Consider the following 23,911-nt stretch of genomic DNA (forward strand, 5'->3'; position numbering starts at 1 on the left):
TCCTAGGTTTCTATCTCCAGCGTTGCCTCACTTTGGGTCTTCTTAATTGTGTCTACTTCCCCTTTTAGGTCTAGTATTGTTTTGTTCATTTCCATCACCTGTTTGGATGCTTTTTCCTGTTTTTCTGTAAGGACTTCTACCTGTTTTGTTGTGTTTTCCTGTTTTTCTTTAAGGACTCGTAGCTCTTTAGCAGTGTTCTCCTGCAATTCTTTAAGTGAGTTATTAATGTCCCTCTTGATGTCCTCTACCATCATCATGAGATATGCTTTTAAATCCGGGTCTAGCTTTTCGGGTGTGTTGGGGTGCCCAGGACTGGGGGAGGTGGGAGTGCTGGGTTCTGATGATGTTGAGTCGTCTTTGTTTCTGTTAGTAAGATTGTTACGTTTGCCTTTCGCTATCTGGTAATCTCTGGAGTTTGTTGTTATAGTTGTCTCTGGTTAGAGATTGTTCCTCTAGTGATTCTGTTAGCCTCTATTAGCAGACCTGGGAGAGTATCTCTCTCCTAAGTTTCAGTGGTCTGAGCACTCTCTGCAGGCAAGCTCTCCTCTTGCAGGGAAGGTGCACAGATATCTGGCGTTCGGACCTGCCTCGTGGCAGAAGATTAAGGCCTGAAACAGGGCCTGTCCCAGAAGCTGTTAGCTTCTGTAGTCCACACTCTCCCCTGTGCAGACTAGTCTCGGAGGGATCCAGGAACCAAGATGGCTCCTCAAGGTGCTCCGGTAGAGCCCTCCGGGGCGGGGCGGACACCTCTCCTCTGGCAGGGAAGTCTGGATGTCTGGAGCCTGAAACAGGGTCTGCCTCAGAAGCTTTCCTCTAGGGATCTTGGTGGTGTCAACTGACTCAGCATCCAAGGTGACCAGAAGGGACCTGTGACCCTGGTCAGGCCAGGTTTTCTGCCTCCCTAATGCTGTCTCAGGTCCCGAGCTACTGGATTTGAACAGAAGCTGTGGTCCACTCACCGGAGGTCCCAAGATCGTGTGGAGAGTCCTCCAGGGGACCCTGGGGATGTCCGCTGACTCTGTGCCCAAGGTGATCCCGAGTTCCTTCCTTTTAAGATTGAAAACTATTTCACATTTTGCTTCTCGAGTCTTCTGTTTAAGGTTACTGGAGCTCGTGTCTCTAGCTGCATATGAATCAGAAGATGGCCTAGTTGGCAATCAGTGGAAAGAGAGGCCCATTGGTCGTGCAAACTTTATATGCCTCAATACAGGGGAACGCCAGGGCCAAGAAGTGGGAGTGGGTGGTTAGGGGAGTGGGTTGGGGAGTGTGTCAGGGACTTTTGGGATAGCATTGGAAATGTAATTGTAATAAATACCCAATAAAAAATATGGGAAAAAAAGGGCACTTGAGTTCTCTCTACCTGCATTTCCCTCTTGTCGTTCCCTTTAGAATGACTAATATGGATCCAATGTGGATATGTTCTTTTTCAACAATGTGCTCTCACTTTCCTTTAGGAAGGGTGCCATTTGCTTTGAATAATGATTTTCCTTAATAGAAACAGTTGTGTAGAGTTCTTCTGTGACTACCATATTGTGATGGAATTTCTATGTCTCTTATTTTGTAGTTTTCCAGTGTTAGATGAACCAGTTCCTAAAAGTAGAATTAATGTATAGCTTTTCTCCCTGGAACATCAAAAACAAGCAAGATAAGCTTAACTCCAAGTTAGAATGTCTAAAGCAGAGCAGGGAGCTGGGGAGATGACTCAGCACTTAAGAGCACTTGCTGCTCATGGCAAAGACCCAGGTTTGATTCCCAGTACTCAGATAGTGGTTCACAACCATCTGTAACTCTAGTTTAAGAAGATCTTCATGCAGGGATCTCCTGCAATATGGGTATTGCAATGGGTATATGAATACCCATATATATAAAATTTTAAATTTCCCTCCCAAAGTATCAGCTATTGCCTTCTTTAATGTCAACTATTACAAGTCTGTTCTCCATGTCTATGGATTCAATTAACTGCAAGTTAAGTGTAGTTTTCATAAACTGCACATGCATATATGTATTCATGCATACATATAGATTCATAAATATAATGTCGTGGGCCCATATAAGGTTATTTGTATGTATGTTTTCAGAGCTATGGAAAAAGAGGCCATGATTTTGAAGGACAGTAGGGAGGAATATTTGGAAGGAGGAAAGGGAAGGGAGAAATATTGTAATTAAGTTGTAATCTCAAAATAAACAACAACAACAACTGTAACAAACCAATTATACATGTACTGAACATGTAATGCCATTTTTTCTTGTTTTACTCCCTAGCCTATGTAGTATAACAAATGGTTACATAGCACTTACCTTGTATTAACAATTACAAACAATTTAGATATGCTTTTAAATGCAACAGGGTACAAATACATATGTCATTTTATATAAGGGACTTCAGCATCTGTGGATTTTGGTATCCATGTGAGGAAGTTCTTGGAAGTTATTTTCTTCAAATAATGGGTGTTAACTGACTGTACATATATCATTTATAAAGAAAGGGTTGGTCCTGTCCTAACAGTGGAGGTATACAATTTTTCTTGATGTGTAAAATGCTAACATTCTGAACAGTAATAATCTTAAAGATAGTGATAGTTCCCACTTGATCATGGCTCTTGGAGGTCCCCTAGATTAGTGTTATTTCATATATCTTTCTGCAAAGAATGTTATATAGTCTACTCAGTTTAGTCATGTGCTGCTACTGAGCATTTGAAATGTTGGGGACTGCAAACTGAAGGACTGAGTTTTAGATTTCATTTAATATTACACAATTTAAATTAAGTGGCTACATATGACTAGTGGTCACCACAATGAACAACATGGTGCTAGACAGTTGTGTAGTTCTGAAGAATCTCAATCTTCCAAGATACAGTAACTTTTCTTACCTCCATATATTATCATAGACACTCTAAATTAGTATTGAAGGATTGGCTGTTTGAGGCAACTTGTGAAAAGAAGGTGGGAGATATGGTGTCTTGGCACCTTTGGGTTAAGCTCGAGTTAGGTCAGTCACTGGGCTTGGGCCCACTTTCCCTTCTCCTATCAGCATTCTCATCTATAAAGTAGAAGTAATGTTTCCTGTTTCTAAGGCTCCTTTGAGAATTAAATGCAGCCACACATGCAAAGCACTGAGCATAACATTTGCTGATTATTTTGGCCTCTGTGCACATCTGACTCAGACAGGGAGTTCTGCTTTCCTCATGTTTATTTAAAAGGCAAATAATAGATTCTCACTACTCAAGCATGTTTCTAAAAAATACTTTGAAAGGTAGCTTTACTTAAATGCTAATCTGCCCATGACTAGGTTCAGAGGAGAATCTATTGAGAAATAGATTCTTCATAAGCCTTAGAAAGGTGTTTAAGCTGTCTAAACATATATTACTATTTATGATTGCATATGGCTTTATTATTATATTATTAGCACTATAACAAAATAATAGGTGACTGTGATAAAGATAGCAGATACTGTTTTCTGAACAGTATTGTTTAAGTTATGCTTCATTTAATTGGATAAAAGACCCATTTTTTTCAGACTATCTATATACCTGCTTATTTCGTTTTAATATGTGTGTGTTTGTTGTGACTTTGCCATGCTACATCGTTTTTATTTGGCCTCTAAAGATTGGTATAGTAAGAGTTCTATGTAAATAAAAGTTGTAGAAAATTAGACACTTAAACTTGTTAGACGTTAGGACACTAACTTTAACTGCTTTTTTAATGGATAGCTTCTGAATGAAGGATGTTGCACATGTTTTACTAGTCTCCTAAAAATCTGCTGCTTAAAATCTTGGGTCGGAAAAGAGATCGAAACTCAAGTGTAGAGTTAGAGGGTGGAACTAAAACAAAACACAACAAAATAACACAACAACAAAACACAAGGCCCATTTTGCTTTCAGTGAAGTGGGTCAATCAATTCCTTCACCTATATATTTTGCAAAACAAAGTCATTCACTGAATAGCTGGGGGTGGAGGTGAGACGACCAGGTCTCAAATCCTCTTCCCTGAGCAGTGGGACATGGCTGTTTATAGGATGATGAAGCAGGGTGATTTAAGATACAGAGAAATGTGGCTGGAGGTGAAGTAATTAGTGGTATAAGCACATGTGTAATCAATCTTCATGGGTCTTCATGCAGCACATGATCAGAAAATGGTACTACAGAGCATTTGTGATAAAAACTGCATGGTACTGGTACAGTGACAGACAGGTAGATCAATGGAATATAACTGAAGACCCAGAAATGAACCCACACACCTATGGTCACTTGATCTTTGACAAGGGATCTGAAACCATCCAGTGGAAAAAAGACAGCATTTTCAACAAATGGTGCTGGCACAACTGGTGGTTATCATGTAGAAGAATGCAAATTGATCCATTCTTATCTCCTTGTACAAAGCTCAAGTCTAAGTGCTTCAAAGACCTCCACATAAAACCAGACACACTGGAATTTATAGAGGAGAAAGTGGGGAAAACCCTTGAAGATATGGGCACAGAGGAAAAATTCCTAAACAGAACAGCAATGGCCTGTGGTGTAAGATCAAGAATCGACAAAAGCGGCCTCATAAAATTGCAAAGCTTCTGTAGGGCAAAAGATACTGTCAGTAAGACAAAAAGGCCACCACCAGGTTGGGAAAGAATTTTTACCAATCCTAAATATGATAGGGGACTAATACCCAATATATATAAAGAGCTCAAGAAGCTGGACTCCAGAAATTCAAATAACCCCATTAAAAATGGGGTACAGAGCTAAACAAAGAATTCTCAACTGAGGAATACCGAAGGGCTGAGAAGCACTTGAAAAAATGTTCAGCATCCTTAATCATCAAGGAAATGCAAATCAAAACAACCCTGAGATTCCATCTCACACCAGTCAGAATGGCTAGGATCAAAAATTCAGGTGACAGCAGATGCCGGCGAGGATGTGGAGAAAGAGGAACACTCCTCCATTGTTGGTGGGATTGCAAGCTTGTACAACCACTCTGGAAATGAGTCTGGGGGTTCCTCAGAAAATTGGACATAGTACTACCAGAGAATCCTACAATACCTCTCCTAGGCATATATCCAGAAGATGTTCCAACCGGTAAGAAGGACACATGCTCAATTATGTTCATAGCAGCCTTATTTATAATAGCCAGAAATAGCTATTATATTCAAATAACCCCATTAAAAATGGGGTACAGAGCTAAACAAAGAATTCTCAACTGAATAGCTGGAAAGAACCCAGATGTCCCTCAACAGAGGATTGGATACAGAAAATGTGGTACATTTACACAATGGAGTACTACTCAGCTATTAAAAACAATGAATTTATGCAATTCTTAGGCAAATGGATGTATCTGGAGGATATCATCCTGAGTGAGGTAACCCAATTACAAAAGAAGTCACTTAATATGCACTCACTGATAAGTGAATTTTAGCCCAGAAACCTAGAATACCCAAGATACAATTTGCAAAACACAAGAAACTCAAGAAGAAGGAAGACCAATGCGTGGATACTTCATTCCTCCCTAGAATAGGGAACAAAATACCCATGGAAGGAGTTACAGAGACAAAGTTTGGAGCTAAGACAAAAGGATGGATCATCCAGAGACTACCCCACCCAGGGAGCCATCCCATAATCAGCCACCAAACCCACACACTATTGTATATGCCAGCAAGATTTTGCTGAAAGGACCCTGATATAGCTGTCTCTTGTGAGGGTATGCCAGTGCCTGGCAAATACAGAAGTGGATGCTCAGTCATCTATAGGATGGAACACAGGGCTCCCAATGGAGGAGCTAGAGAAAGTACCCAAGGAGCTGAAGGGGTCTGCAACCCTATAGGTGGAACAACAATATGAACTAACCAGTACCCCCAGAGCTAGTGTCTCTAGCTGCCTATGTAGCAGAAGATGGCCTAGTCGGCCATCACTGGGAAGAGAGGCCCCCTGGTCTTGCAAACTTTATATGCCTAAGTACAGGGGAATGCCAGGGCCAAGAAGTGGGAGTGAATGGTTAGGGGAGCAGGGCAGGGGGAGGGTATAGGGGAATTTTGGGATAGCATTTGAAATGTAAATGAAGAAAATATTTAATAAAAAAAAGAGAAAATGGTAGTACCCATGTGATATGGGGAAGACTATGCATCTGCACAGGCCCAAGTGAAGACTTGGTGGTATCAACAAAAATTGCCTTGAAGTTATTCTTTAGCCTGCTTCTATTATTGTGACCCTCATGTCAGAGCTATTATTTATACAAAACTAGTGTAGAGCCAAATAACTAATAATAATATAGTTTAGTTTTGTGAATTCCAAAATTACTGACTTTAAAACTCTCCTAATTGGAGCACTTAGCATGTGACTAAGTGGGAGTGTGGTGGTAGAGAATCACAGAGAACAGAGTTTGAAGCATTGCTGGGTATAAGTGGGACTAGACTATGTACACTTGCTTGCTTGTTTGCTTTTTGTCAACAGGATCTCATTGTAGCTCAGCATGGTTTAGAACTCACTGTGAAGCACAGGCTGACCTCATTGCTGCTTTGCCCTTCTAAGTGGTGGTTTACAGGTGTGAACTACTACATCTAGCTGTTTAATGATAAGATTTGGGAATCTGTTCTCCTATGGCGTCTTCTGAGGTCTTATTCTTTGGATAGTTACAGTCTTGAGAATGACTCTCTGAAGAGCCACTGAGATGTTTTTGAGCAGCAAACTATATATAATTACAACTGTAAGCACTCTTGATAAATGCTCACCTGATGATTATGGTCCATTGAGCAAGGACTTGGTGTTAAGGGGACTAGATCAGATTGCTTTTTTGTTCCTAAGCCATCTAGCACAAATTCTAGTATGGAATGGTATTGACAGACAGAAAAAGAAGAGAGCTTCTTATTTCAGAAACAAAGAGAGACTAGGATCCCCCACAACACGATTTGAAGCCCTACCTGTCAGTGATCCTTAGCATCTTCTAATGCTGACACCTAGGGGACTAACCCTTTTTTAGTGAAAGTTTGAGAGACATTTATTTAAGTTACACCTAAACCAGGGAAAATCTCTTCCTTTAGAGGCGACTTTCTCACTCTTGTTATCTCTATACCATCCTCTTTTGGATGCTGCTGCTGTGTGCTGTGGATATTTCCTCACTGTGGTCAGACATAGACTTGCTAAGGAGAAGCACCACAGAGTGCCTTATAAAGTAATAGCAGGAAGAAAGAAGAATTAAGATTCATACCAGTTCTATGTAACCATCTATTGTTATTGTTATTAGATATGCTTTCAAATCTAAAAATGTGCAATCAAATATGTATTATTTTTACTGTTAATTATAGTATTTAGGCAAGCCGTGTTCTAAGGTCAGAAAAGTTTTTGAAGTTATATTGTATAATCCACCACTTTGTTAAATGTGATGATTACTTTTAACTGTTCATTTGATTGGTTTAAGAAACACTAGGACATTAATAAGGAATGTTTTTGAGTAAGCCTATGAGGACATTAATGGAGGGGGTTAAGACATGCCCTGAGGATGGCCTAGTCGGTCACCAATGGGAGGAGAGGTCCTTGGTCCTGTGAAGGTTCTATGCCCCAGTGTAGGTGAATGCCAGGACCAGAAAGTGGGTGTGGGTGGGTTGGTGAGCAGGGGGAGGGGAAGAGGATAGGGGGTTTTCGGAGGGGAAACCAGGAAAGGGGATAACATTTGAAATGTAAATAAAGAAAATCTCTAATTAAAAAAAAGGCATGCTCTGAATGTGGGTGCTACTTACTACTCCATTGGCTGGAGTTCCTTTCTTTCTTTCTTTCTTTCTTTCTTTCTTTCTTTCTTTCTTTCTTTCTTTCTTTCTTTCTTTCTTTCGAGACAGGGTTTCTCTGTGTAGCCCTGCCTGTCTTGGAACTCACTCTGTAGACCAGGCTGGCCTCGAACTCAGAAATCTGCCTGCCTCTGCCTCCCAAGTGTGGGATTAAAGGCGTGCGCTACCATGCCTGGTGTTGGAGTTCTTGACTGATTGATTAGTCAGGGAAAAGAGGCAAAGTCAGCTAACATCAGCATTTATCTCACCTTTCTTTCTAATTGTAGACACAATACAGCCACCTCATGCTCTTGGTACCATTCCTTCACAGTAATGGTGTACTATATCCCATCAAATCATGAGCCAAAATAAACCCTTCCTTAAGTTTTGCTTTTCAGGTCACTGGTATGAGAAAAGTAACCAGCCTACCAAATCTTTGGACTTTGCTGTGTGTTGAATTCTTCAACAGTTGATGACTGTTGCATACTTTCTGCCTGCCCATCATATTTACCTGCCACCCTTTCCTCTTTTTTGGCCCCAGAAGTCTGACTTACATAGGATCCTTTGCTCTCTGCTTTCCTATTAGATTCCTTTATAGTGAATGCTACTGGAAGGGGGTTGCAGATATAGGAATCCTGCAGACCAGTTGTACCACTTCATCAGAAGTTACACCTCCTGTCAGATGGCCTAGTTCCTACAACTTCAGGGTCTGGTAACTGTTCCTTGCCCTGAAGCCTTCAGGCCTGTAGATGAAAGTACCCTGTTTTTTCAGCCTCAAGTACTGTTCCCCCTTCTAGTTTCCCTGTACTCTTGCCACACTTTTATAAATAACTTCCTTGTAAAACCCTTCCTAGCCTGCCTTTTGTTTCTTCCCAAGACCCCCTGACTGATAGTATCTGATGACCTAGGTCTCTTGCTCCTAGACTGCCAAGCCTGGTCACTGTTCATTTTTTTTTTTTTTTTTTGCTTCCATCAGTTGTGAGTCCCTGAGTCCCCATGTAGCTGTGTGAACAGCACCCCACCCATGGTAGTCCACATTGGGCATATGATATAACTGAGGAATGAAATTTCTCTTGTATTAATCACTGAGATTTGAGGGATTTCAATACTGAAATTACAGAGCAGCTCAAGAATTGCACAGAGTCTGTTTTCTTACCCTTAAATGAGATTAATAGTAATAATAGCCTCCTCATAGGGTTTTATAAGAACTGAATTATATTACAAAATGCTTAGTATGGTGTCTGCTTTGTGGTAAGTAATCAGCATTTGTGATTATCATTGTTAATTTTTCTTCAAGAGCTGCATTTTTAAATATTTTATTTAATCTTTTTTTTTACAATCCAAATTTTATCCCCCTCCCCACCTACCCTCTGACTGTTGCACATCTCATACATCTCCCTACCCCCATGTCCACGAGGATGTCTTCACCCCCCACTCCCCTGCCACACCAGACCTCCTCACTCTCTGGGGCCTCCAGTCTCTTGAGGGTTAGGTGTATCTTCTCTGACTGAGTTCAGACCTGGCAGTCCTCTGCTGTATGTGTGTTGGGGGCCTCCTATCAGCTAGTGTATGCTTGTTTGGTGGTACAGTGTTTGAGAAACCTCTGGGGTCCAGGTTAGTTGAGACTGCTGGTCCTCCTACAGGGTATCCCTCCCTCTTCATCTTCTTCCAGCTTTTCCCTAATTCCACAACAGGGGTCAGCTGCTTCTGTCCATTGGTTGGGTGCACATATCTGCATCAGACTCTTTCAGCTGTTTGGTCTTTCAGAGGGCAGTCATGCTAGGTCCCTTTTTGTGAGCACTCTATAGCCTCAGTAATAGTGTCAGGCCTTGGGGCTTCCTCTTGAGCTGGATCCCAATTTGGGCCTGTCACTGGTCCTCTTTTTTTCTCAGGCTCCTCTCCATTTTTGTCCCTGCAGTTCTTTCAGACAGGAACAATATGGGTCAGAGTTTTTGACTGTGGGATTGCAACCCCATCCCACACTTGATGCCCTGCATTTTTTTTAAAGGCAATTCTTATATAATGGTAAACTCCTAGGATCAAAGTTTTACATGAAAAACCATAAATATAATTCAGGTAATAAATTATATAGACTACAACATTTTAAAAATCCCTATCCCCCAAAATTTCCCAGTTGTATAACTTCTTAAATCAGGCTGAATAGAAGAAATTGTCTTTATGTCTTGAGATAGCATCAGTGTTGTAAGAACATGTCCATCAAGAAGGAACACCGGCAGACATGTACCTTGTTCTTAATCTGCTTGTGTCATGGTATATAGGACACTCTTCAAATCCAAATTAGTTGTTTATTTTTTGTAAGTGATGAAAATTTTGAAAAGGAAAGCATGTTGGAGGGAATGTCACTTTGAATATTCTTTAGTCCCTTACAAGAATAGAGAAAGCAAAATAAAAAAAAGAGGGGAAAACCCCATAAAGTAAATAATAACATTCCAGCAGAAACAGTGAGGTTTGGACACAAGAACAGCACCTCAGCAGAGAAAAAGAGGGGTGCTGATCATTTTGACTGCTATGAAATGCAGAAATTTCCCACTAGTATTTACACACTAAAGTAAGGGTTCCCACTGGGAATAAATGTTGTTAGCCTATATGAGGCCATGGAGCTGAACTTTGCTGCTTTGTGGATTCTTCTGTTTCCCATCCTGTATCCACCCCTCCCCCAGTCTCACCCCGTATCTCTAGTTAGGAGGGAAAGAAGGGGAGAGATATCTCTGAATCTTATTTCTTTCTTCTTGTTTCTTCTTTGCTTGTAGATGATCTTTGCTACTTTGTGGGTTATTTTATCCCACCCCTTATTCACCCAGTTTCACCCCACCACTAGATAGAGAAAGAAGGATAGAGGGGAGAGATATAAAGATTTATCTCAGAATCGAATTTCTTCTTGTTTTTTTTTTTTTCCCTCTGAGCACAACTAACAAACTGCAACAAACCTTCCTGAATGACCACCAGCCACCAACCCTGCCTATTGGGGCTCTAGCATTTATATACTTTCTGAAAAGTTCCAGAATTCCAAATGCTACACAATCACAGCAACTACCTGCAGCTGGTAAACCGTGCATGCCTCTACTAGATCCCAAAGTAAATCATAGTCAGCTGTTGTGGTCAGGCTGAAGCAGCCCCATATTCCTACACCTGGGATTAAACTGGAAACATATAATATTTCTGTGCTTTTAAAAAGAAACCAATATTTGAGAATTGTCACTTCAGTAACATTTAAATCTGTGAGGGACTTTCAATGTTCAAATGTTATATAGACCAGGTTGACCTTTAACCCACAGAGGTCCACCCTCCTATGCTGGGATTAAAAGCATCCAACACTATATTCCAACTAATAATATATTTTTTTAAAAGAAATGCCCAGAAACTATCAGTGAAAGGATTGACTCACCCCCCCCCCCCAAGAGTAACTGGTAGGTCTATTGACTTTGATTGACAGGGTATTAAAAGAAGAGGACAGATTAAATTCTAGTTGGGATGGGATAGACAATGCTAGTGGATCTCAGAAAGTATTGAGGAAGTTGATATATTTAACAGTTCCTGGTACAAACAGATTTATTGGTTGTTAATAGTTGCTGTGATAAAATTCCATGGCCAAAGGTAATATAAGGTAGGCAGAGTTTATTTTAGTGTATGATTATAGACTGATTGTATCCATTGAGAGTGAGGAATGTGTAGCATGGTAGCAGAAAGAGGAAGTTGGATAATCACATTTTCTTTCACATTTTTATTTATACACAGGATGTGGGCAGAGGGTGGAGAGGAAGAGGCAGACAATGGCAATGAGACAAGCCTGCAAACCCTCAAAGTTTGCTGCTCTCAGTGACATACTTCCTTCAGCAAGGTTCTACCTCCTAAGGGTGCCATAATCCCTCCCCCCCAAACAGCACCACTAGCTGGCTAAGAAGTGTTTAAATACATGAGCCTATGGAGGATATTATTATTTAAAGCACTGCCTAGAAAAATATACACTACCCATGACACACCTTAATTAAATATAAGTAACACAATCAAGTTGAGGTTGAACAACATGTAAACATAAGGAAAAATGAAATTAACTCCTTGGATATGAAAGCTACGATAATGAGGTCAGACTAGGAAAATGGGGCTGTCCCAAGCGATCAGATTCCAAAAGATGCTAAGGGAAATTAAGAAAGTGATAGACAGCCAGGTGTGGTGGTACATGCCCTTATTCTAGCACTTGGGAGATGGGGGCAGGTGGATTTCTGTGAGTTCAAGGTTAGCTAGGTTTACAGAGGCCAGGTAGTAGTGGCACACACGTTTAATCTCAGAACTCAGGAGGCAGAAGCAGGCAGACAGAGGCCAGCCCTGTCTACAGAGTGAGTTCCAGGACAGCCATTTCTATTATAAAAACAAACAAACAACCCAACAATTAAAAACACAACAAAACACTGTCTCAAAAGACAAAAGCAAACAAACAAGCAAATAAAAAAAAAGATTGATAGGTATTACAAAAAACTCTATGTCTCAGGCTTGAAAAGTTGTTACACCAGAGAATTAAATTATGAAGCCCCTTAAAACAGAGCTCATAGAAGTGGATTGAGGGGAAGCCTGGCAGGGTGAAGGAGGTTTTTTGTTTGTTTGTTTTGTTTTTTTAAAGTCCATTTTCTTTAAAATGTGTAGAATAAAATGATAGTGTCAGAAGATATGTATTTGGGTTACTAAACTATAAAGAAAGGAAAAAAGGTCACTATAAAATTCACACAGTGGTTATTTTGAATGAAGGGAGCTGGCAAATTCTTGAATTGGTTGTTGGTAAGAAAATTGACTTGCTTACACTTACTAAACTAAATATTTGGTTTGGTGTTCTAATTCCATAAGTAGTGGTGCTTTTGGCTACATATACCAGAAAAAACTGACCGATACTGGCTTAAACAAAAATAGATGTTTATCTTGAATCTTACCAGTGGCCTGGCACCATGACTTCTGTCCCAGCTGGACATCTAGGACTTTCATGTTTCTACCATTCTCCTTCTGAGTTTCAGTAGTACCTTTATTGCCTTGTGGAGGTAAGCTGGATGCTTGTGTCTGGCCTTCTTCTCTATCCTCTCCTGCTGATGGAAGCCAGGGATATGGGTAACCATCGTGAGGTACACAGATCAGCTCCTACAGGAAAGCCATTATCTGGTCCCAAACACCAGTAAAACTAAAGTTGAGAAACCATGCTCTAACAGTACATCACAGTGTGTATGCTCTGGGTGTGCTTGGGGGGTGCCAAGTACCCTTTCACGGGCCATCAGGTCAAAAGTGATTTCATAATAACATCAATACGTTATTTGTCCCTTTAACTCTCTTCTTTCCCATGTGTACAGTGGGTTTTTCTAGAGGTTGTGCAAGAAAATGATATCTGTCCCTTAGATATAGAAACAACTGTGAGAAGCATCTGCCTTCTGTTAACCTAAGAGTTTGAAGGGATTTATAAAAATGTAGACCAATGCCTTCCTTTCATGATTTTATTTTATAAAGCATAGTTTTTATTAAAATATTTCATGTTAGTGCATAAAAGGTCATTGTTATTTTAAATGCACAAATACTTATTTTTCTGCTTTAGTCAATAAAATAAATATCAGCATTGGGAGCATAGGCTTTAGAATATAGAAGAGTTTAGAGGTTAAAAATTGGAGAACTACTAATTCAGAGAACAGTTGATTCTTAAAAGCTTCAGAAATATAAAAACTGAGAGAAGTATAATTATGGACTAAGCATGGTGATTCATATCTATAATCTCAACAATCAAAGAAGTGAGGCAGGAGGATTTTGAGTCCCAGGCTAGCCTGAGCTATATAAGAGATCCTTTCTTAGTTCTTTACCCCCTAACAAGTATAATTACAGCTAATTTGCATGGGCAAAGCCTTGATCACAGTCTTCTCTGTTCCCTGACTTGGTGCTGGGTTTTGGGAACATAGGGGTCAAAAATAGGATAGAAATGTCTTTAAACATTGGCCAACCCACAAAAAGAGACAAATTATATAAGTGCTTCCCCCAATTCTATACAACGCATTTTTGATGTATGGGGGGAGTAGGGCAGACAGCAGTGTACTCAGGTGCAGGGATCTTCAGACTCAATGACCACATCAAACCTCATCTAGGTTTACCATTTTCCCTCCCATCAGACAAATCATCTGTTTTTGATTCATTTGCTGGCTACCAAGTCACCTTGTCCCACTTAATATATAAAATAGCTTCTAAAAATCTGGAACCAGTGGTTTAAAAGCAGAAACCAAAACTAATTTCTGTGCTTTGGGCATGCATTTCAGTGACTGTGCTGGCAATCTTTAACGAACTACATGCAGATGTGGATCTTTATGCTCTTCTATTTGGAGAGAGTGTCCTGAATGATGCAGTTGCCATTGTACTATCCTCGTAAGTAACTATTTTTATAGTGGGGTTGGGGGAGGAGGGGCTCTGTCCCTCAGCAGCATTCAGGATGCTGACACCAGCATAGCATGGTGGCTGCAGCTTAAATTAAATGCATTTTCTCTGGTTAGTGCTTGGCAGACCATATGTTTATTGATATTTTCAGTTACAGAGAGCCTCTCTATCTTCCAGGAATACAGTTTAAGACTGCTAGTGAATGCTTGAAATCATGGATGATAATGAACCCTGTTTATGATATTCCCACATATACATATATAAAAACAAATACATATCTATGATAAACTTCAGTGCATAAATTTGACAAATGGAAAGTTAGCAATAACTAATAATAAAGTAGAACAATTATGATAATGTGTTTTAATTGTTAAAAGTTGTGCTTAATTGTATTTTCATCTTTTCACTTATATGTGACACTTTATGGTTTATCTTTGTTAGATCCAAAATGCCAGCAACACTATTCTTTCTCTTTGGAAGCATTATCAAGTAAAATAAAGGTTGTTTGTACATAAGTGCTGCAGTCTGATAACCTCAACACATTGTTTCTAAGGAACTAATTGTCAAGTAGCATATAGTGTGGGAATATATTCACAAAGTAATGATTCATGTCATGGGCAGATTCAGCCAGATGATTTGAGGTTTCATTATGCGATTGAGAAGAGTATACAATTTAGAACTTATAAATAGTTTATTTCTGGAATTTCCTACTTGATATTCTTAGACTGAGGTGAACTTGGGGAACTAGAACTATGGAAACTAAAATAGTGAAGGAGGGTGGGGGTGGGGCCTGCTCAGTGTTCCGTGGTGTAAAACCAGTGTGGTCTTTTAAAAAAACAACTCTAACTCTCTCTCTCTCTCCTCTCCTCTCCTCTCCTCTCCTCTCCTCTCCTCTCCTCTCCTCTCCTCTCCTCTCCTCTCCTCTCCTCTCCTCTACAGGTCTATTGTTGCCTATCAACCAGCAGGACTAAACACTCACGCGTTTGATGCTGCTGCCTTTTTTAAGTCAGTTGGAATTTTCCTAGGTATATTTAGTGGCTCTTTTACCATGGGAGCTGTAACTGGTGTTGTTACTGCTCTAATATCCTTTTTAAAAAAATGTTTTGGCCCCTGCCTTGCTACACATGTATATTAGGTTTGAAAAGAGCAAGTTCTCAGTTCCTGCTTTCAGATCAGAATCTTAGATTGATCGTTCTTTTGATGGTGTACTGAATGGCAGTAGGAGAAGGAAGATCTCTGGTGTTCTTAAAAGTAGACCCCCAGCACCTCATTGTTGTCTCAGAAGTTACAGATTTCTTCTCTTTTGTCCCGTACATGGATCAGGTCTTGATGATCCATGGGGATCAGAGCCTGAAGAGTCTGTCTTCCCAGGCCTGCCTAAGGCCTTCCCAGCTCTATGAGAACTAACCTGTCAAGTCAAACCTGTAGCAACATATTTACTCATAGCATCATAATAATTCATGTACTATACAACCCACCCATTTAGGGTACATAATTCTATTTCTTTGAATTCCTTATTTTACTAAGTTTAAAAACATAATATATAGTAAAAATTGCTTCAGTACACAATTTAAAGTTATTAAGTACAGGAGCCAGCAAGATGGCACAATAGTTATGGGCTTTTGCCACCAAGCCTAATGACTTGAGCTTGATCCCTGGAGCCTATGTGGTGAAAGAAAACTATTTCCTACAAGATATCCTCTGACGTTTACATGCTTGCTTAGCAAGAACATGTGTATCACACACACATACACACGTGAACTGTTTCACACTAAATTCCCTGTATTGTCTAGGCATTCCTGCTACCTCAGACAGGCCCTCTGTGCCAATTCAACAGGAATTCTGCACTCTGGCTCTGGTCCTGGTAACCTGTATTCTACTGGAAGGTTTCTTTAATTTGTATGGTGGAGGAATGATCAAATATAGGACCTCTAATGTGATAGGCAAGTGCTTACAATTCAGCTACAGTACCAGTAACCAGAAAGCTTAATTTATAATTTATGTTACTTCAGAATTGAGCTGGGTGTGGTTGTGTCACCTTTAATCCTAGCACTTGGAAGGTAGAGGCCAGTGGATCTCTGTGAGTTTAAGGCCAACCTGATATGCACAGTGAGTTCCAGGCCAGCCAAGACTACACAGAAAAACCCTGTCTCAAAAAGAAAGGAAGGAAATAAATAAATAAGCAAGCAAACAAATTAATAAATATCTGGTCAGGGATGTGTGGCCCAATGGTGGATGGAGTACTAGCCTAGCATGTTTTGGGCTCTTAACTTCCATCCCAACATTGTAACATTTAAAATAAGAGATAAGACTCTCCAAGGATGTATAGGGAATGGCTGGCCCTCAGAGAGGGGGCTCTCAGGCTAAAAGAATAGGGATCTCAAGTGTCCCTGCTGCCCCTGCCCAGAACTGCTGTCCTTAACCTGGTGCTGACGTGACCAAGTTTACTAAGCTGCACTGCTTCCCCCTGCTGGAGACAGCGCTTTTTTTCCTGATGTCCTGGAGTACCTTTCTCCTGGCGGAAGCCTGTGGCTTTACAGGTAGGTTTACTGCTGGGCTGCAGCAGGGCCTGTAAGAGAGGGAGGGAGAGAGGAAAAGAGGGAGGAACAGATGAAAGGAGGTAGGGGGAGGAGGGAAGGAGGATTGGAGTTAGGCAAGGCTCACATGCCATGGATTTTCATGTCAGTAGATTTTTTTTGGTCTGGTCTTTCCCATTGACGTTTAGAAACTCTTTTTGACAGGTGTTGTAGCTGTCCTTTTCTGTGGGATTACACAAGCTCATTACACATATAACAACCTGTCAGTAGAATCTCGAAGTCGAAGCAAGCAGGTAAGAGTGGTCCTTGAGCCCGCTGGGCTGCCAAGTAGCTGGACAGGAGGAATGCAGCCAGGAATGCAGTGTTCACAGCCTCCCTTTTCCTTCTTCATGCAGCTTTTTGAGGTGTTACACTTCCTGGCAGAGAACTTCATCTTCTCCTACATGGGCCTGGCACTGTTCACCTTCCAGAAACACGTTTTCAGCCCCATTTTCATCATCGGTGCTTTTGTATCCTTTTCCTATTTCACATTGCAGACAGAAGTGACCTCTGCTGGGAAAGGCATGCAACTACTAAGAGGATTCTGACTGATTAGAATGGGTAGCTGGGTCCGTTCTAGTTCAGTGTATTTGGAGTGGGGTAAGGAGTGGGGTGGGGGTGGGGGTGGGGGAGCTTCCTAAAGCTGGATATATTTGATTTCTAGGGCTGTCTTTTTTTTTCCTGGCATTCTCTGTTCTAAGCTAGTGTTTGTTGGGCAGTCATTTGTTTTGTAGAGTTCTGTCCTGATTAGATCTAAAAGTCAATAACCATGCCAGTCCCCAGAATTATTGTAGATATGCTATTGTCGCTATTGTCATGTTAGCTGTAACAGAGTCAGTTCCCTGATTCTAGTGATTAGAAGGTTTCACTCTTCTTGCTCTCAGCTGCAGATTCTAGCTTAGGTAGCCCCAACCCATGCTGCCTTTGTGTGTGTGTAGACAGTGTCCATGCTTTCAGCTAAGCTGTCCTGCTCCTTAGATTATGCTGGGAGAGACTTCTTTGTTTTTTCTACAACAGGAAGGAAGAGAGGTTTGGAAGAAGGAAGAGACAAGGAAAAAAGAACAGATTAAAAAAACTGATAGAATTGGAGGGGAGGAGGAAGGAATGAGAAAGAGGATGAGAAGAAGAGATAAAATTTCTTTGACTTCAACCCTTGGGGATATAGTGTTTCAGAAGTGGGGCATTTTGGGTGCTTGGGTTAGATAGGAGGGAGGGATGTGAGTGCCCAGGAGTGGCTCAGCAGCTGAGGGCTTTGCTCACATGGTCTTAGATACCATTGTACTATTGTCACTGAAGTCACTTTTCTGGGGCAGGATTTTTAATATCTGTTCCTATTGATTTTTTTTACATTTATTTATTTAGCCTTTTCAAGGCCTCATGGGAATCCTTAACTCTTCTAGAAGGAATGTTTTTATCTTCTGAGAATTTGGTTTCATGTGCAAGAGTGTATGGCTGCCCCTCCTTAGCTGCTAGATAGTGACAGTGCCAGAATCCTAGTTAGTATCTTACCGAGTGGCTTCACATTGTCACTAAAAAACAGCTTAATTTCCGTGGGATTGGTTTTCCTTCACTAAGACTTGGCATGTTGCTCTGATTTGTATTTCCTGCACGGCATCCTGGAAGAGATAGTGGGAGGAGGGCCTTGTTTACAGATCAGGGCCTCTTGGCTGGGTGAGCCACATCCTCTGGGAATCCAAAAAGGCTTCTGACCACTTGAGGCTTTTTCTTTCACCTCTGAGATAGAATGTGCTTTTCAAGCACTGCCCATTTCCTTTTGTTAACAACAAAATCAAACAAGGAAAGGAGAAAGAAAAAACAAAACAAAACAAAAAGGCAGAAAAACACTTTGCACTTTACCCTGGAGGAAGTAGAAGATAGTTTGTCCCTGGCTTCTGTCTGAGACAGCTGTGGCTCCTGCAGCTGGTACATTGCTGGACGGAAGCTCTGTTTGCTGGCTCCTGTCTGAGTTTCCTTCTCTGACCAGGGGATTGTGCAGCTTTCTCTGTTGGGTGCTGTTTAAACTTGGCAAGGAAAAGATGACCAGTTTCCCTGAATTCTTTGCTTTTCACAGTAGAACTCTTTTTTCTTATTCATCCTTTTCTACATTTTACACTCCCAAGGGGCAGTAAAGCTACATAGGCAGAGAACTCTCTCTGCGTTAATTTGTATGAGAGAATGTCTCTTTGTGGTAAGAACACGCAGTTTCTTCACTTCTAATTTTCCTGTGCTCCCTGGCCTTGAACTCCATGATGTTTGCTTGCAAATGAAGCTTGCTGGCTCTTTCCCAGCAAACTTTCTACAGTTCGAATCTAGGCTTACTTTTCTTTCTTGCTATTCTCTTCCAAATAGAGCCCAACATAGTATGTGCTTCATTTAGTCCATACTTTTGATTATTTCTGGGCTCATTTTTTTGAGAAATTGAGGAATCTGCCAATACCAGTTCAGTTTAGTTCAAAAGTTACAATGTGTTTATAAGCTTGAAATTAATGAACCAAGAAGTAGAAAAGTTGACCAGATGACTCCCATTTTGTTGCTGAGGGATTGTTGCAGGGAGAATCAAGGAATTCTGGCTTCTCTGAGTAGCTGCTCAAATTTTATGGTCAGAGTGTTTTGAAGTGTCATTCTGGCAATGTGTTGGCTCCTTATCACCTGGTGGTCAGGTTGCCATCTTCCTGGGAAGAGCTGCACATATCTACCCACTCTCCTTCTTCCTCAACTTGGGCAGAAGGCATAAGATTGGCTGGAATTTTCAACACATGATGATGTTTTCAGGTAAATATATATATATATATATATATATATATATATATATATATAAAATAAACAAATTTTATTTATCCAACAGTGATATGATTAAAATATAATCAACTGGGCTTGGTAGCACATATGTATAATCACAGACTAGGAAGGGGGAGGTAAAAGGATCAAGAGTTCAAACATGCTTAGGTAAATATTAAATTTAAGGTCAGCCTGTGCTATATAAGACCCTGTCTCAAAAACCCTGCTACAGGTCAACCTGGCTTTTCACTATTCAGTGAGGTACTCTCTCCTTTGCTAAGAAAAATAACACCCTGTTTTCCACAAGTGTGCATTGGATATATTCATACTCAGCCAGCATTTCTGTTGACTGGGCGGTATTTGGATAGAAGACGTAGAGAGCTCGTTATTATGCATGTTTCTCTTTCTTTCCTCTCACTAGCAAGAGAACCATTTAAATAGTAATAGTAGCCAGTGTTCTAGAATGTGCTGTACAAAATGGTGCTTTTTTTTTTTCTCATACTGGAAATTCTGTGAAAACCAGCTGCAAAGAAGATTGTGCACTTTTAAGGTGATTCTCTCTGGGTTACACATCCTGGCTCCCAAAGCATGTGGCTAGAATTTTTACCCCCACATGTGACAACTAATTTTGAGGAGTTGTTGCCATGTCCCCACATCACCAGAAGACCTTTCTGTTTGGTTCCCACAGGCCTGAGAGGAGCGATGGCATTTGCACTGGCTATCCGTGACACGGCATCATATGCCCGCCAGATGATGTTCACAACCACGCTGCTCATTGTCTTCTTCACTGTGTGGGTCATTGGTGGAGGCACAACACCCATGTTGTCATGGCTCAATATAAGGTCAGTTTATAACCAAATCAATCTTGTGTCTGAATGTGTCAGTTGTCACTATCCTTGAGAATGTTCAGTGTGCCATGCAGGCTGTACTGGTGAAAGGTTTTTATTCTTTTGGCTTAAGCAATGTGTGTGTGTTTGAGAGTGTATTTTTTTTTAATTAAAATTTGAAGTATGGAGATTTTACAGGATACAAAATTTCATTAAATTCTAAAAAAAGAAAACAATCAAAATAGTCAGCACACAGAGGAAATTAGGATGAGCTGGCTCTGACCAGGACAGTGACTTTTGTAGAAGAGTTCAAAGTCTTAAAGCTACAGGAAAAAGGAACAGACATGTAGCCCTGGTGATATTTCCTGTCTCTTTGTGGTGGAAGCTGGGCCCAGAAGTAGAAGCTCCTTAGCCAGAAATTAAAAGACTCAAGTAGAGTTCCCCCATCCTTAGGAATTTGTACACCATGCCGCTCCTTGCTTCTGGGAGAGAGAGAGAGAGAGAGAGAGAGAGAGAGAGAGAGAGAGAGAGAGAGAGAATGAATGAGTGTGTGACTGTTAGTTTTTTATGTAATCCTCATCTGTCATAGCCTTGTGATATCTTTTGTATGTGTTTTTGTCAGGACAGAAGGATGTTGACCAGTTTCTTTCTTTCTTTTCTTGACCCTCCTGCTTCTACTTCCCAACCACTAGGATTATAGGCAACTGTCCCCATACCCAGACTCAGGACATTTTTTTATGAAGGGTGTTTGATTTCTATACTGTGATCTATATCACCATATAGTCAAAAAGTCACTGACTAAAACAGGAGTCCAGAGACCCACAGCCCAACAATGACTGATCTCTGATCTCTCATGTGTTTGAGCTCCAATTTTCCTCAACATGAAATGAAGCCTTATGCCAGAGTACAACCAGGGTTCTCCACATCCAAGTGTTAACTCTGCCTCTGCATTCTGTGTTGCTGAATGCACTCTGGCAACCTGCTGTAGTTTTGTTTGCACAGAGTGACTATGACGCTTCAACCAGGCACTTGGGAAATGAAAATGTCTGAAGAGTCACTCTCTAAAAAGCCACAAGGTGGCGATATATCTTTCTGTGTTGATGTTCAGTTTGTTTTCTTTCCTCTGCCAAAGACAGTTGAAGCTCCTATACACTTCCAAGGAGAAAAACAGGATTTGAGAGAATAGCTGTTTCCTTCCGAGGTGGAAAGGATTGGTGATGATAGGCAGGGATTCCTGGGTTTGGCTATTGCCAGTTATACCATTTTTGTGCTAGTGTGTCTCAGCTTGCAAATCAAGGCAAGGGCTTCTTGGTGACAATCAGTATCCTCACTAATGCTTTCATTGCAGGTGCCATTTGCATTTCCATGTTAATATATTGGTTCTCACAACATCCCCATAGTGGAGATAATATGGTCTATGCCCTAGGTTGTAGAGTCTTGAGAGGATGAGGCAGGATTGGAATCCAGGAAGTCTTACCATGGCTTGTACACAGTATTGTCCATCAATAAGAGGGGTGAGGTGCTAAAAATTGCTTTCCTCTTAACAGTTGGAGTGTTTAGAAATTCAGCTTCCTAGCTTTGATACTATGGGTTGGATTAAGAAACACAGTCCACCATCCACTGGAAAAAAGACAGCATTTTCAACAAATGATGTTGGCACAACTGGTTGTTATCATGTAGAAGAATGCGAATTGATCCATTCCTATCTCCTTGTACTAAGGTCAAATCTAAGTGGATCAAGGAACTCCACCTAAAACCAGAGACACTGAAACTTATAGAGGAGAAAGTGGGGAAAAGCCTCGAAGATATGGGCACAGGGGAAACATTCCTGAACAACTATAGTACCATGTTGTTTTGAGAATTATGACAAGAGAAAAGATTTATTTATATGCTCAGCCCATAAGCAATTTTTGGAGATATTTTAAATCTTGGATTGATTAGATTTCCAGACAGAGCTGGTAGATATGGAGGGCCAACTGTACACAAAGCACAGAGATCATTACCCTCTGGGCATAATGAGTGCTCAGAACAAGACTTCTCAAGCAAGAAGTGTTGGTTATCAGACAGCTAATAAACAAGATTTCATAATTTTCTTAGTCTCTCTGATATTTGTATTTATCATGGAGTTTTGAAATGTTAGTACTATGAAACTTATTAGGAGTTTTTGAAAACTTTGAAGTGTATTACAGTTTATTTCTCATACCATTCATAAGACTTGCTTTTATGTATTCAGGAAATACTCATATTTGCACTTGATTTTATATGAGTAATTTAAAGTAGCTCCTTAAATTGTATAAAAGTTCCAGACTCCTCAGGAATTGTCTTGTCAGTCCCCTGACTTTTCATGGCCTGATTAAATTAAAAGTCATTTGCTTTATTTTTCAACCCCAAAACATTTGTTACAAACAGAACCGAATAATTTTCCACTGAGAGGAGAAAGTTGACTTTTGGAACTTCCTCATTACCCTTTCAAAAAGTGGGCCATTTAAACAGTCCTACCTAAAGCTGAATTCTGACATGCACATGATGGCTCAACTAGGCTAGGAGCTGCTAAGAAGTGAGCAATGCTGTTTGAGCAGAAAAATCCACAGTTCCTATAATACCCCTGTTTTGCTTTTTAAAATACTATTTACTTTTTGATCCCTTCTCCATATAATTTTGTCATATCAACCACCGATAACACAGAGAAATAATAATCAGTCTTTGAGGCATGGGTGATCAAAACTTGTTATTATTTCTATTTTAGAAAAGATCATGGTAATGTCATGTGAGTTTCTTTTTAAATTATCAAATTTGAGGAATTGTCTCTCAGGTATCTTTCATATGTTAGCCAGAATATTTCAGAGCATAAAAGCTATGCAACATAATTTTTTATTCTGAAATAATTATAGAACTGAGAGTTCAGAGTATGCATTATGCATGTTTCCTGTGGTCCCATCTTACATAGTTGTACTGTATCACAACCAGGAGCTGAAGTAGGTTTATGTGTGTAGTTTGACACTATTTTATAGAATCTAGGTTTTTGTAAGCACCACTGTGTTCAAGGTATAGAATTGTTCCAACATAAAGATATCCTTAGCTCCATTCTTTTTTTTATTTTTAATATTTTTTATTACGTATTTTCCTCAATTACATTTCCAATGCTATCCCAAAAGTCCCCCATACCCTCCCCCCCCACTTCCCTACCCACCCATTCCCATTATTTTGGCCCTGGCGTTCCCCTGTACTGGGGCATATAAAGTTTGCGTGTCCAATAGGCCTCTCTTTCTAGTGATGGCCGACTAGGCCATCTTTTGATACATATGCAGCTAGAGTCAAGAGCTCCGGGGTACTGGTTAATTCATAATGTTGTTCCACCTATAGGGTTGTAGATCCCTTTAGCTCCTTGGGTACTTTCTCTAGCTCCTCCATTGGGAGCCCTGTGATCCATCCAATGGCTGACTGTGAGCATCCACTTCTGTGTTTGCTTAGCTCCATTCTTTATGTCACACTCACTTCTTATCATTCCCTGTCTCCAGCAACCTCTAATTTGTTCTCTGTCTCCAAATTTTCTCAGTTTGATAATTATAGAGCTCACGTCTTAT

At 40.4% G+C, this 23,911-nt stretch overlaps 1 protein-coding gene across 1 annotated transcript in view; it reads left to right on the forward strand.

Moving 5' to 3' along the window:
- Positions 1-23,911, forward strand: part of Slc9a7 (solute carrier family 9 member A7) — a 202,315-nt gene that overhangs the window by 128,487 nt on the left and 49,917 nt on the right. Inside the window, 7 exon segments of the mRNA XM_085838246.1 lie at positions 14,032-14,137; positions 15,086-15,215; positions 16,554-16,686; positions 16,888-16,976; positions 17,079-17,192; positions 19,383-19,494; positions 20,189-20,342. Coding sequence (XP_085694372.1) covers positions 14,032-14,137; positions 15,086-15,215; positions 16,554-16,686; positions 16,888-16,976; positions 17,079-17,192; positions 19,383-19,494; positions 20,189-20,342 — 838 coding nt within the window.

The sequence above is a fragment of the Mus caroli genome, unplaced genomic scaffold, assembly GCF_978045245.1.
Source record: "Mus caroli unplaced genomic scaffold, Mus_caroli_1 scaffold_5, whole genome shotgun sequence".
NCBI classification, from domain to species: Eukaryota; Metazoa; Chordata; class Mammalia; order Rodentia; family Muridae; genus Mus; species Mus caroli.